Here is a 15,392-nt window from a genome sequence, read left to right as displayed (position 1 = left end):
TTGGCCTGTGCCATTGTCTTGCCAGGAGCAATTTCAGTGAAGGGCAGAATGGCTACCGTTGCCCCTGAGGGCATTTTGAGAAGAGTGAGGCTGAGAGGCAGAAAGCACGGCCCGTGTGTGTTTGTGTTTGCATGTGCGTAGATATCTTTATTGTAAAAGATGTTGTGTACATGCCCTCTGTACATGCGACTTAACCTGTGGTGCTCCCGCAATACTTCCATGCTGCCATAAATCGTATTTTGCTGAACGTTGTGGGCCGGTGCAGATGGTGTGTTACGTTACTTTAATGAGTTTGCAGCCTTGGGGGAAATGAATTTCTAATCTTTCTTGCTTCCTTGGGCTTCTGTGCAAGGGGTCGGTTAGTGCCAGCAGTTTGCTGCCTGCCAGATGGAGTCCAAAAGTGATACGGTCCTTGGGCAAAAGCTCTTTCGAGGAAGGGACATGGCTCAGTGGTAGAGCACCTGCTTTGCATGCAGAAGGTCCCAAATTCAGTCCCCTGGTATCTCCAGGTAGGGGAGAGAGCCTTGCCTGTAACCCTGCCCATCAGTGTGGACAGGACTGAGCTAGAGGGACCAAAGTTCTGGCTCAGGAAAAGACACTTTCCAGCTCACAGGTGTGGAAGAGAGGCCAGGCAGGAAGAGGGAATTTGTGTGAGTTCCCATCAGCCTTGAAATGTGTCTTTATGAATCTGGCACCGGTGGCCTTCCAAACTTATTTTCCGGTTTGCTCTCTGCCTTTGCCTACTCAGCTGTCTCCTGCCTCTTCTCAAGCTTAAGGACTAGATCAGGCATCCCCAAACTTCGGCCCTCCAGATGTTTTGGACTACAATTCCCATCTTCCCCAACCACTGGTCCTGTTAGCTAGGGATCATGGGAGTTGTAGGCCAAAACATCTGGAGGGCCGCAGTTTGGGGATGCCTAGACTGGATCATTGGGCTTTGCCTCATCACTTGTGTTGCCTATTTCCCACTTTCCCAATCCTGGCCTTTTCAGCTCAGGCTGTTTCCTAGCTGTAGAGGCCAACCTCTGCAAGAACTTGCGTACTGAGCATCTCTTGGGGGACCTTGGATGCTAGGAGGTTGAACAGGAGTGGAATCGTTTTTCATCCCGAGAGACACATTTAATTCTGGACATCCTTGGGGTGGGGGTGGGGTGCATGCCAGTGGTGGGCAGGACCAGATGAAAAAGGGGGCCAAGCAATGAATGTGAATTTTTACATTAATTTGGTAGGCTAGTTCCTACACATACTTGCAGCCTCTTCCTAACCTCCATGCAGACAACCAAGAGGCGTTGTCAGAATTTCAAGGACACATTTCAGGTAGGCAAAACTCTCAAGGCCTGGGATGGAGGGAGTGTGGCTGTGAATAACTCCCAAGGGCCAGAGAGCAATGTTTGGAGGGCCACATTCAGCCCCTGGTTCTTAGGTTACCCACCCCAGGGTTGTACAATCAAACTAATTAATCGAGTACAAATCAGGCGTACAACAAAATACTGCTCCTAATAAAGATGCCTGCCAGCCATAGCCAATTTTCTAGAATACTATTTTCCACCCTCCCTCCTTTTTTTGTCCACCCCCTGAAAAAATGGCCAACTAGTAATCTGTGCCCAACAAACATGCACAGGTCTCATTGGGCCAGTTGGTTTGTTTGGTGTTTTTTTAAAAAACAACAACAACAAACCAACAACTATTTTTTCTCATGTGCAAGTCAAAAAATGTACTCGTTCGTCAAGCTTTCTCTGTTGAGTAGGTAAAGTATAACTCAAAATGTTTGAAACCAACAGCAAAGGCTATACTAGTGGGTTGTTGTTGTTTTAAAATAGAAGCAGTAACATGAAAGTCTCCCAAATGCCAATCTTCCAAAAATGGCCTGATCTCTGGGCTTTGATGTGCCGCCTTTAAAAAAATTGAGGTGTTTACTCAAATGGTTCAGAACTCAGTGCCTGGATAATGGAGCAATAATCCTAGCATTCTGATTGATAATTTAAATGGCATTTCTTTCTCACATTTTGTCGAAATAGCCCCAGGGTTCTTAATAATGAAAGTTGGGGAAATGTTTTGTTTTTGTTTTTTAACATGCAAGGTGTGGTTGTCGAAATCTGTCAGATACGCATAAAGTGAAATGCAATGTGCTATTTCATTCTGCCTTAATTAAATTTAAAGTTTTGGTGGTTTGATTTGAATGCAAATTCAGAATCTTTTGACACCGCAGACAGGGGCAGCTTTACTGTGGCATCAGCTTTTATGAACTAGGGCAGACTTCAGGCATGTCTGATCTACTTTGGGGTTTTGTTTCATGTTCTTAGAGTGCCGGTAGAACATGTGAAAAAGACCAAGGAGTTCTTAGTAGAGCTGCAGGTTCCCCGGTTCTGATCTAGGCAGTAAGATTCTCTTGGGTGTGAAAAAGTATGTGCATGCCACATTGAGCTTGTTTGAGGGAAAGCAGTGAATACTGCTAGGGAAAGGGACCCCTGACCATTAGGTCCAGTCGCGGATGACTCTGGGGTTGCTGCGCTCATCTCGCTTTACTGGCCGAGGGAGCCGGCACACAGATTCTGGTTCATGTGGCCAGCATGACTAAGCCGCTTCTGGCGAACCAGAGCAGCACACGGAAATGCTGTTTACCTTCCCGCCGGAGCAGTACCTATTTATCTACTTGCACTTTGACGTGCTTTTGATCTGCTAGGTTGGCAGGAGCAGGTACCGAGCAACAGGAGCTCACCCCATTGCAGGGATTCAACCCGCCGACCTTCCGATCGGCAAGCCCTAGGCCAGGCATCCCCAAACTCAGCCCTCCAGATGTTTTGGGACTACAACTCCCATCATCCCTAGCTAACGGGACCAGTGGTCAGGGATGATGGGAATTATAGTCCTAAAACATCTGGAGGGCCGAGTTTGGGGATACCTGCCCTAGGCTCTGTGGTTTAACCCACAGTGCCACCCACATCCCTATTAATAAGCTAATAAATAGTAATTCACTTGGGATGTTGTGCTCAGACCCACCTGCCTGCTTTTCCTGGTATGTTCGCTGAGTTTCTCATGGCACAAACAGCTGGTGCAAATGTGCCTTTGCTCTTGTTTTTTAAAGTAGATTTCCAGCAGCAGGCTCTGTCAAGTGAGATGCTTCTTTAACTCAGAGGCGGAGAACCTGCAGCCCTCTGGAGGTGGTTGGACTCCCAAATTCCATCAGCCCCAGCCAACCTAGAGGATGGGAGCTGGAGTCTATCATCATCTGGGAGGGACACAGGTTCCTGTGCCGGGGTTAAATGATGGTGATAACAGCGCAAGATCCAAAACCCTTAGGCACTTTTTTTTTGGGGGGGGGGGGACTTTCTAGCAGTGAGAAAATAGTTAAGCAAAACTACAGTGGTGCCTCGCTTACTGAATGCCCTGCTTAACGAAATTTCCGCTTAACGAAAGGATTTTTCGAGCGGAGGTTGCCTCGCTAGACGAATTCGTTTTATGAAAAATTCGTCTAACGAATCGCGGTTTCCCATAGGAATGCATTGAAATTCAATTAATGCGTTCCTATGGGCAAAAAAAAAGTTCAATGCATTCCTATGGGATTCGCTACACAAATTTTTCGTTATAAGAAAAGACCCGTGGAACGAATTAAATTCATCTAGCGAGGCACCACTGTATGTAGGGGAACATGTGGTTTCTGAAGCAAAGTTGATTAGCAGGGAATGCATAACTGACTGCTGACTGCTTCCTGTCCCACCCGCCATCAATATGAGCTCTGATGGCTGTTTAAAAGCCATCTTTGTGTGTGTTTATTTCAATAATTTACAGGGCTTTGTCTATCAGATGTGAGTGGCGTAATCCATAATTCTGCAGTCAGGTGTTCTGGTGATAAATAGGGCTTAATGGAATCTCAGCCCCTAGCGTGGCAGTCCTGTTCCGTTAACGAGATTCCAGGCTGAGTCAAGCGGTGAAATCTTAACGATGAAAATTAATGCCCCTCGTTCCACTGTACAGAGGGGTGTGTCCTCCCTCCCTTCAAATTGGTAGTGATAATGTATAATGTTCCTTATGATCTATCGCTGTCCAGAAACTGATTCTGAATCACTTCTGGTCCTGGAATCATTAAAATTATGCGCCCCCCCCCCCCGGACTGTTAAGAACAATGATACACACACAGAAACATTGTCCATCCTCCTTTTCCCTTTGGAGAACCATTGAAAGAGGGCAGAGTTATTAGTACTACTATTATTATTTCATTAAATTTATCCGTGTGTGTGTGTGTTTGTGTGTGTGTGTGTTTTTAGCAAAGTAACTCGAAGCACTTTACAGACAGATGCATTAAAACCAATAAAAAAGGAAAGGAAAGCAAAATCGAAAAGGCAATTCATTATTTTAAAAGCTGGGTAAAACATCACAGCCTCTCATAAATAGAAGAACATAGATAATTAAAAGCCAAAGACCTGGTAAAGGGGGGGGGGTGTGTCAAATGATATATAATGATGGAGCCCGGAGAAGCTCCCTAGGTTCCATTCTACTGCTGAATGTGGAGCAGAATTGGGGAGAGATGCTCTTGTGCTCAGACTCTGCTTGTGGGCTTCTCATTTTGGGCATCTGCTTGGCCGCTGTGAGAACAGGATGCAGGACTAGATGGGCCTTTTGGCCTGATCCAGCGGTCCAGGCTCTCCTTATGCTCTTACAACTTTGTTCCATCTCTCTCTCTCCTCCCCTTTCTCCCCCAGTTCCCTGCAGCTTGGCTGACCATGTTTGATGCGGTGCTTATCCTCATATTAATACCTTTGAAGGACAAAGTGGTCGACCCCATCTTGAAGAGGCACGGCCTGCTCCCGTCGTCGCTCAAGAGGATTGCGGTCGGCATGTTCTTTGTGATGTGCTCTGCGTTTGCTGCAGGTGAGAGAGGAGAGAGTGAGATTGAACCGCTGGTTGAACCGTTATTTGGGCTGCTGCCCAGAACATCTAGAAAATGGGATAAAAAATGTGATACATTACACCAGCATCAGACCAAAAGCCTATCAAGTCCAACACTTTGTGTTTCGGTATCCGACCAGATGCCTCTGGGAATCCCACAAGTGCAACACTGTTCTCCCCACTCAGGGTTCCCGGCCACTGGTGTCCTGAGGCCTTCTTCCACCCAACACTGACTGGGAAACCACTGAGAGCCTTAGTCCTCCATGAATTTGTCTAATTCTCTTTTGAAGCCATCCAAGTTGGTGTCCATCACTTCATCGTATGGGAGCAAATCCCATGTAAAGAACTACTTTATTTTATCTCTTTGCAGATCCTGCTCTAAATCAATTCAGTTCCTCTTCCGTTACCCCTATCCATTACTCCAGCTCAAATCATCTCCAGATAAAGTCACGCTAACATTTATTTCCCCTTCCAAGAAAATTTAACATCTGCCTGCCCAGTAACCAAGATCACACACCCCTCCAATTCGGTTCCCCCCAAATTCTTTACCCACCCAGGAATATTTTGGACCCATACATTGACCCCCTACCAACACCTCTATCGCTGTATTTCTTTCACCAGTCCTGTGTCTTACTCTTCTCTAATTCTGCAACTTAGTCAAGAAAAACAACAACGATGCCTTCGTGGGATGTGTAAATGATCTACTTATTGAGAATAATTTCCACATGCTCAGCACCTTTCTGCAACGCTTCATAGACTGCTCATGCCTTCACCTGGTACCCACCACAAGGAACATATAGATAAAGCGTTATAGTGTTAAATAAATTAATCTTGGGGGCTTGTAATCCTCCCAGTATATCAGAGAGAGGGACACTTTATAGGGCCATTAAGGCTTCTCTCTCGATGAGAAGAGGTAGTTACCTTATTAGGGACAAGGTCGTTTTGATATGTGGGCAAGCCAAGTTCCTGCTGCAAAGTCGTTTGAACTTAAACCAAGAATATCTTTTGGGGGTTTCTTTTACTACTTTTATCCCTCTACTAAAAGAAAGGCCATAGGTAATTTGTGCTTTTAATTTTAGCAAACCCCCTGTACCGAGGCAACACAACTTTCTGAGGTCTTTATATCTTAAGCCAGTGTTTCTCAACCTTTTTGGGGCCAAGGCACACTTGTTCCATGAAAAAAATCACGAGGCACACCACCATTTAAAAAGTTAAAAAAATTAACTCTGTGCCGCCCTATATTGACTATATAATTATGACTGTAAGAAACACTTGCCAATTGCTGTGTTGGTTGCAATCTCCTGTAATAAGGCTTCACAAGCCGCTGATTTCTCTGCCAGCACAATCCTTTGCTCAGCAAGTTTCAGGTTGAGCTCATCTAGCCAGCTTCTTTAAGTTTGTCTAAAACTACCCTCCCGTGGTGGTGGCTGTTGAGAGCTGCGCTCGCCCCGCGTCGTGACCCGGCCGGCTTCCTTTCCGGCGGGTCAGTGTTGTTTATTGGCGGCCGCCAGGCACGTGACAATGCAAATCGCCCTTCTCGTCGCCGCACGTCGCGGCACACCAGCCAGCGTCTCGCGGCACACTAGTGTGCCGCGGAACAGCGGTTGAGAAACGCTGACTTAAGCAAACAAAATTATTTTATCCCGCCTTATTTCCCCCCGGGTGCTGGTCCGGCACTCTTAACCACAACACCATTTTGGCCGCATATGGATCGGGCAAACGAACCAGTAGCACACTTTTTCTCATGGGGCAGCAACTTCTTCAGGCAAAATCCAGCAGTGCCACCTTTGCCTTTCCGACCCACCCCGCCAAATCCCCTGAGCGCCTGCCCTCCCCGATGCAATTTGCAACACCTATTAGAGGCTTTCGATTGTTTCAGAATATCTTATAAATTGTGCGAGAATGCGACTGATTAGATTTAATGAACGTTGGCGGTGCTTACTTTCGTGGCTTACATTGTAAATTCTTAGCAGCGGTATTTAAGACTACTCAGCTGGAAAATCAACTCCGTTTGCAGCCTTTTAAAACAATTACAGCAAAAATTTAATCCCAAACTTTAAATGGTAAAGAAGCGTCTTCGATCTTGTCTTGAAACTTAGCACACTGCTACTTCGAAGAACCGAAAAAGAAAGAAAGAAAGAAAGAAAGAAAGAAAGAAAGAAAGAAAGAAAGAAAGAAGAGAAAAGAGGATGTAGCGTGTCAGGTGAAATTATCATGGACATATTTTTTTATCCCTCCGTAGGAGGCAAGGCAGTAACTACCTGTGCAGGGATCCCTGTTTATCCCCTGAGTGTTATTTGAGGTTGGTTTAGGGAACTTAATGCCTAGACAGGGATTCGAACTCGGGCTTCTAAAAGCTGAAGTCTTAACATTCCAATCAGCAGAAGTTTTTTTTAAAAAAACAACAACAACCACAACCCTACAGAAACAAGATAAACTAATTTTGAAAGGCTTTGTGAGAAAAGGAAAGTATTCAACAAAGAAAACATTGGTGGGGTTTACTTCACTTCTAGGGGAAGAGAATTAATTTGTTCATTTCATTTCAGAATTTCTAAGTGGCCCTACATTCACTGAATACCCAAGCAGAGCCCAGAAATAGAATGTAAAGCATGATACCAGATCATAAAACAGCATTACAAAGTAAAATCCAGCAAGAATTAAAAACTGCAGAAATAAAATAGATTAAGGCTGCAATCCTAACCCCATTTACCTGGGAGCAAGTCCCATTGAATTCAATAGGGCTTACTGCTGAGTAGACATAGGATTGCAGCTGAATTCAGGAAGGCATGGAGAGAAAAGATAAGCTTTCAACAAATAGAAACATTTATTATTATTATTATTTGGGGTTTTTTAAGCAACAAAAAGATAATGCAAAGTAACTTACAATATACAGTGGTGCCTCGCTTAACGAATGCCCTGCTTAACGAAATTTCCGCTTAACGAAATGATTTTTTGAGCGGAGGTTGCCTCGCTAGACGAATTCGTTTTATGAAAAATTCGTCTAGCGAATCGCGGTTTCCCATAGGAATGCATTGAAATTCATTTAATGCGTTCCCATGGGCAAAAAAAATTTCAAAAAAATTTCAATGCATTCCTATGGGATTCGCTAGACGAATTTTTCGTTACAAGAAAAGACCCATGGAACGAATTAAATTCATCTAGCGAGGCACCACTGTATAAGCAAACAAATGCATATGTTAAAACAAGCATAAAAGAGAAAACAGAAAAATCTAAACGACAACCCTAATTTTAAAAAGGCAGAATTCAAACATTCCATCAACTCAAGGCCACAGATAAATAAGAGAATAAATGAAATGTTTTTTTAAAAAAATGTGGGGCCTTAAGGTGTATAAATGATGGCACCATGTGGGACTCTGCCACTGCAGAAAAGACCCGTCCTTGTGTTGCCACTCCCTGGATCTCCCAAGAAGGGGCACATGGAAAAAGACCTCCGCTGACCACCACAGGTGGTAGGTCGGTTCATATGAGGAGAGGTGGTCCTTGAGGTATAACAGTGTTGGGCAGGGAATTGATGGATTGATTGATTGATTGATTGATTGATTGCAGTGCTCTATACACACAAGTCTCAAGGCGGTTCACAACATAAATTTCCAATAAAAAGCACAAAATACATGACCAAAACAATAAAAACAATTAACAATACTAATGGGTAAAGGCAAAGCACCCCTGACAGTTAAGTGCAGTCGCAGACGACTGCGGTTGCGGCGCTCATCTGCTTTACTGGCCGAGGGAGCCGGCGTTTGTCCGCAGACAGTTTCTCCAGGTCATGTGGCCAGCATGAGTAAGCCGCTTCCGGCGCAATGGAACACCGTGACGGAAAACAAAGCACACTGAAGCACTGTTTACCTTCTCACCGCAGTAGTACCTATTTATCTACTTGCACTTTGACGTGCGTTCAAATTGCTAGGTGGGCAGGAGCTGGGACAGAGCAATGGGAGCTCACCCCATTGAGGGGATTCGGACCACCGACCTTCTGATCGGCAAGCCCAAGAGGCTCAGTGGTTTAGACCACAGCGCCACCCGCGTCTCTCATACTAATATATACTAACTAATAAAAAATAAACCACCAACAAAAGCCTCTAAACAATTCCCCAGGCCACAAATGCAAACGTCCCAATAAACATTTTAAAACAACCTCCATTCCCCAAATAAAACAACCACCCACCCAAGTTAAAACCCCATCCCTCGTTAAAACAATCATTTTAGCACAGGGGGTCAATTCCACAGCACTAAAAGCACTTCCTTGAGCCAGAGAATGGTTTGCCACAGGGATATGGGGCACCATCCGTAAACATAAGCAATCAGGGTGGGAATTATAGGGAGAGGCAACTTCTCACCCACCGTGGCCCAGAACTGCTTAAATTGCAGCCCCATCATCCCATCCAAGCTGATAGACAGAGCCCGGCGTTACTTATTTACTGTATTTAATTTTGACCCTGCTTTTCGGACATCTGATGAAGTGAACAAACACAAACCCCTGTGCTGCAAAATGTAACAATCTACAAAAATGCAAGCGCAAAACGCTGGATAATAACTGCTAGTAAATATATAATCGGTATGATGTAATTCAAAATATACGAATAAGCCACTTCAAAACAATATATATATATCATACAACACATCTCACAAAATATACAAGTAACTACAAGTTGTTCTGTGTATCAGAGTCGAACAAAGAATCAAATCAATGAATAGTGAGGAATGCCAAGCCGTCTCTGAAAGGAAGACGTCTCTCACAGAAGTCTTAAAGGAAGATGTCTTATCAATGGACTATTCATACTAGTGGGGATTATCCAGTGAGCAGTGATTCATGAGCATGATCCCCACTAGAATAAATATTCCATTGATAATTATTCGCTGATGAAGACTTTATTCCGAAACAGTTGAACTATTCCAGATATACTGTCCTTTTGAGATTTCGGAGAGACGTCTTCCTTTAAGACTTTTGTGAGACGTCTTCCTTTGAGAGACGGCTTGGTGTTCCTTGCTATTCATTGATTCTTTGTTTGACTCCGATACACATAACAACTTGTAGTTACTTGTATATTTTGTGCGATGTGTTGTTTGATACATACATCATTTTGAAGTGGCTTATTCGTATATGTTGAATGACATAACCGATTATATATTCACTAACAGTTATCTGATGAAGTGGGCAGGGAGAGCTTATGGCGTACTCAATTTGTTGTCTTTCAAGGCTCCGCAAAGCACTTTGTTGCTGGTTTGTTAGCTTGTTTGTTCGCTTGCTTGCTTGTTACAGGAAGCGAACATAGGTACCACTCTGGAAATTCTGACAATAATTGCCTCCCAAATCGACTCACATCACTGAAAGAGGGAGAAAGAAGGGCTTGATGCCATCAGGGGTGCAAGCTAAAAATAGGCAAGACGTACGAGTAAAAGGGAGCAGACAGAATAGATCAGGCACCCCCAAACTTTGGCCCTCCAGATGTTTTGGCCCACAACTCCCATGATCCCTAGCTAGCAGGACCAGTGGTCAGGGAAGATGGGGATTGTAGTCTAAAACATCTGGAGGGCCAAAGTTTGGGGATGCCTGGAATAGATAGAGGAGGGAGATCAGGTTCTTCTGATAAGTGGGACTTTTCATCCAGCTGGAACCAGGCTGGTCTTCCCTTGCTGGTTAAGAACAGGTAGCTCACCGGGACAAGACGGTTCAAGCACATACCGTGACACCAATCCTGGCCCACCTGCACCGGCTGTCAGTTAGTTTTCGGGCCCAAATAATAATAATAATAATAATAATAATAATAATAATAATAATAATAATTCATTATTTATACCCCGCCCATCTGGCTGGGGTTCCCCAGGGGTTCCCCAGCCACTCTGGGCGGCTTCCAACCGAATATTAAAACAGTACAGCATTAAACATTAAAAACTTCCCTAAACAGGGCCGCCTTCAGTTGTCTTCTAAAGGTAAAATAGTTGCTTATTGCCTTGACATCTGCTGGGAGGGTGTTCCACAGGACGGGTGCCACTACCGAGAAGGCCCTCTGTCTGGTTCCCTGTAACCTCACTTCTCGCAATGAGGGAACCGCCAGAAGGCCCTCGGTACTAGATCTCAGTGTCCGGGCTGAATGGTGGGGGCTCCCCGAATGCAAAGTGCTCCCCGTATGAACTGACCCACATCCTGGGATCATCATCTGAGTCCTTTCCCATGTGCCTCCTCCACATGAAGCCTGGAGCGTGGCGACACAAGAATGGGTCTTTTTTTGCGGTGGCTCCCTGCATGCATAATGCTCTCCCCAGGGAGGCTCACCTGGCGCCTTCATTACATATCTTTAGGCACCAGGCAAAAACTTGCCTCTGTATCCAGCCCTTTGGCCTTTCTCTATGGCAGGCTTCCTCAGCCTTGGCCCTCCAGCTGTTTTGAGACTACAATTCTCATCATCCTTGGCCACTGGTCCTGCTAGCTAGGGATCATGGGAGATGGAGGCAAAAACATCTGGAGGGCCGAGGTTGAGGAAGCCTGCTCTGTGGCCTTCTAGAAGTGGGTGTGATGTTTTTAAAATATTTCTCTTTCCTCTTGGTTTTAATGTATCTGTGTGGGGTTCGTTGCCTGTTTGATGGGCTGTAAGTTGCTGTGAGTTGCCCTGAGCAAGATGAAGTGACCCAACTGATTTAATAAATAATAATGATAATAATGAAAGCAGAATGGACCCAGGTGGCGCTGTGGGTTAAACCACTGAGCCTAGGGCTTGCTGATCAGAAGGTCGGCGGTTCGAATCCCTGTGACAGGGTGAGCTCCCGTTGCTTGGTCCCAGCTCCTGCCCACCTAGCAGTTCAAAAGCACGTCAAAATGCAAGTAGATAAATAGGAACCGCTACAGCGGGAAGGTAAACGGCGTTTCCATGTGCTGCTCTGGTTCGCCAGAAGCGGCTTTGTCATGCTGGCCACATGACCTGGAAGCTATATGCCGGCTCCCTCGGCCAATAATGCGAGATAAGCGCGCAACCCCAGAGTCGGTCACGACTGGACCTAATGGTCAGGGGTCCCTTTACCTTAATGAAAGCAGGAGCCATGTGGCCCAGCTTGGCCAGCCAACCAGTTGCCCCCATGCAACAGCACTCTGCCTACCTGTGGTTTTCAGCAACTAGTGTTCAAAGGCATAATGCCTCCAACCATGGAGGCGGAACATAGCCATTGCATGACTAGCGTCATTGTGTTCCTTCCTGTGCAACAGTGGGTCCCTCTCCCTCCCTCCAGAGTGCCGCTTTGTTCCTGCAGTTGCAGGACAACTGGATGTTGGAGCCCGAGATTCTTTCAGGGAAGGATCAGGTGGTCTTGAGCCTGCCTAGATCTCCTCTAGCTGATGGTTGGTTCACCCATTGCCTCTAGGCAGCAGTAGCAGCCTCCCAGGGGTCCCTTGGCCAATCTCAGAAGCCAGAGGGGTCTGCTTGCTTGCTTGCTCTCCAGTCCCGGGGCTACTGGTTTTCCACTTCCTCTGCCTCTGCCTCCATTTGCCCCGGCCGCTGCCAGGTGGTGGCCGCAGATCGGCACGTGTTACCAATGAGCAAGCAGCATTTCCTGCTTCACATGACTGGCATGAAATTTGAAGGGGGGAAAAGGGAACTGCCTTTTTCAGACTTCGCCCCAAGCTGCATAGAAACGTGAAACGCAAATTCGCCTCTGCTTCCTCTTTATTCTGCAAGCACAGCACCAATGTTGAAGGAGGCTGGTTTTCCTTCTGTAGTTGATACCTGCAACATGGCGGTTTGGTTTTGGCTTTAAAAAAAAAAAGATGACACTGGAGACATTCTTCACTCTTTATGTCAGGAATTGGGAACCTGCGCCCACCCCCCAAACCAAGATGATGTTGGATTCCAACCTCCACCCTCTCTAACCATTGGCTGTGCTGGCTGGGATGATGGGAATTGCAGGCCACCTGGAAGGCTATAGGTTCACCACTCCTGCTTTACACTGCAAATATATATGCACCAGGATACTGTAACCAGGTCTTCCGGTTCATGATAAGGCAGGTCACCACTGGAAACAAAACAGAAAGTGATTAACAGTGCAGTTCTCACCATGTCTGTTATTAATTAATTAGGTACCGTGTTTCTCATATTTTAAGGCATCCCTAAAAAATAAGGCATGGCAGGATTTTCATGACCTGGCGAAATATAAGGCATACCCCGAAAATAAGACGTAGCAGTACCGGGTTGTGGTGGGAGCAGGTCTGTGCAAAATACGGTACCGTAAGAAGAAAAGGAAGATGCCTCCTCGGAACCGGATGCCGCTGCCACGTGGAGCTCCGTCCGAGTGGGAGCCAGCAAGAGCTGCAGCACGCACAGCAAGAGCTGCAGCACGCACAGCAAGAGCTGCAGCAGGAGCCTCAGTGCGAAGCCCGGCTACGGTAGAGCCTCAGCGCGCGGCGCCGGGACCCTGCTAGACCCGCAGCTCAAGCCGCGCAAAGCCCGGCAGCCGGCAGGAGCCGCGGCGGGCAAAGAACAAAGGATCGGGACCCTGCTAAGCAAAGCCCCGGCAGGAGCCTTAGCGGGCAGCGCGCGAAGCCCGGGAGCTGGCTGGAGCCGCAGCTCAAAGCGCGCTCCTGATAAGCCCCGGCAGCCGGCAGGAGCCTTAGCGCGCAGCGCGCGAAGCCTGGGAGCTGGCTGGAGCCGCAGCTCAAAGCGCACTATCGGTAAGCCCCAGCAGCCAGCAGGAGCCTTAGCGGGCAGCGCGCGAAGCCTGGGAGCTGGCTGGAGCCGCAGCTCAAAGCGCTCTCCTGATAAGCCCCGGCAGCCGGCAGGAGCCTTAGCGCGCAGCGCGCGAAGCCCGGGAGCTGGCTGGAGCCGCAGCTCAAAGCGCACTATCGGTAAGCCCCAGCAGCCAGCAGGAGCCTTAGCGGGCAGCGCGCGAAGCCCGGGAGCTGGCTGGAGCCGCAGCTCAAAGCGCACTATCGGTAAGCCCCGGCAGCCAGCAGGAGCCTTAGCAGGCAGCGCGCGAAGCCTGGGAGCTGGCTGGAGCCGCAGCTCAATAAGACATCCCTTGAAAATAAGCCATGTTGTGTTTTTTGAGAAAAAAATAAATATAAGACATGACTTATAATATGAGAAACACGGTAGTTAGTTAATTAGATTTGTATACTGCACTATACCTGTAGATCTCAGGGCAGTTTGCAACATTGCAAATTACAATATATATATAAAAAGAAAATACACAATAAAAACCGAAACAGCCCAGCAAACCCCGCTTCCACAACACATTTTAAAAGATCATCAGATGTCAATCAGCCAAAGGCCTGGCTAAAGAGAAATACAGTGGTGCCTCGCTAGACGAATTTAATTCATTCCACGGGTCTTTTCTTATAACGAAAAATTTGTCTAGCGAATCCCATAGGAATGCATTGAAATCCCATAGGAATGTATTCTCCTCAACCCGTTAAAAGACCTGATGAACCAGACACTAGAAAAGGGATTAACACCGGAGTCGTGGAAGGAAGCATATATTACGTTATTGCCAAAAACAGATACAGATACAGAAATAATAGCAAATTACCAACCGATATCCCTTTTAAATAGTGACTATAAAATCTTCGCAGGGATAATAGCACAAAGAATTAAAAACATCCTTAAAGAAGTAATACACCCAAACCAGGCAGGATTTTTACCAGGGAGGCAGATAGCGAGCAATACAAGAAATGTAATCGATATTTTAGAATACCTGGAATTTAAAATTGATAAAAAAGCAGCATTACTGTTATTAGACGCCGAGAAGGCATTTGATAATGTCTCTTGGGAGTTCTTAAGAAAACAAACAGAGATGATGGGGTTTAAGGAGAAAATACAAAATGCCATAGGAGCTATTTACAATCAACAAAAAGCCAGGATAATACTGAATGGAAGTGTGACGGATAGTTTCTTGATAACAAAGGGCACAAGACAAGAGTGCCCATTATCCCCCTTGCTATTCATAATGGTATTGGAAATATTACTAAATAACATCAGAAATGAAGAGATGGTAAAGGGCATAACGGTCGGCAAAAGGTCATACAAGGTTCGTGCTTTCGCGGATGACATAATAATAACATCGCAAGATCCTATTAAATGTATCCCGAAAGTACTAGAAATCATTAACGAATATGGGAAGGTAGCAGGGTTAAAAGTGAATTATAAGAAAACTATGTTATTAACAAAAAATCTGGACAAAAAAGAAAAGGAGGAATTACAACAACTAACAAGCCTAGAAATAAGAAAGAAAGTTAAATATCTGGGGGTCTGGATTACAGCTAAGAGCCTTAATCTGTATGAAAACAACTATAAAAAAGTGTGGAACGAGATAAAAAAGGATATGGAGCAGTGGAGTAAGCTACAACTATCACTATGGGGCAGAATATCAGTAATCAAAATGAATGTACTCCCTAGGCTAATGTATTTATTTCAGGTAATACCAATACTGGGAGGAATGAAATGCTTTATAGAATGGCGTAAAGACATAACAAAATTCATTTGGAGTGGTAAGAGACCCCG

At 45.8% G+C, this 15,392-nt stretch overlaps 1 protein-coding gene across 2 annotated transcripts in view; it reads left to right on the top strand.

The window, feature by feature from the left end:
- SLC15A4 (solute carrier family 15 member 4) overlaps positions 1-15,392 on the top strand; it is a 74,591-nt gene that overhangs the window by 27,648 nt on the left and 31,551 nt on the right. Inside the window, exons 5-6 of one of the 2 annotated variants that reach the window (XR_015947497.1) lie at positions 4,701-4,869; positions 6,987-7,090. Coding sequence is in view for 1 of the 2 variants with exons in the window: in XM_035098007.3 (XP_034953898.1) it covers positions 4,701-4,869 (169 nt within the window). In the remaining variant the exon portion in view is untranslated. The remainder of the gene's footprint in view (positions 1-4,700; positions 4,870-6,986; positions 7,091-15,392) is intronic. The other variant, XM_035098007.3, reaches the window with a different exon arrangement.

Source organism: Zootoca vivipara, chromosome 16 (genome assembly GCF_965207765.1).
Source record: "Zootoca vivipara chromosome 16, rZooViv2.hap1.1, whole genome shotgun sequence".
Taxonomy (NCBI): Eukaryota; Metazoa; Chordata; class Lepidosauria; order Squamata; family Lacertidae; genus Zootoca; species Zootoca vivipara.
The sequence above is the reverse complement of the archived record's forward strand: the minus strand, read 5'-3'. Positions and strand labels throughout refer to the sequence as shown.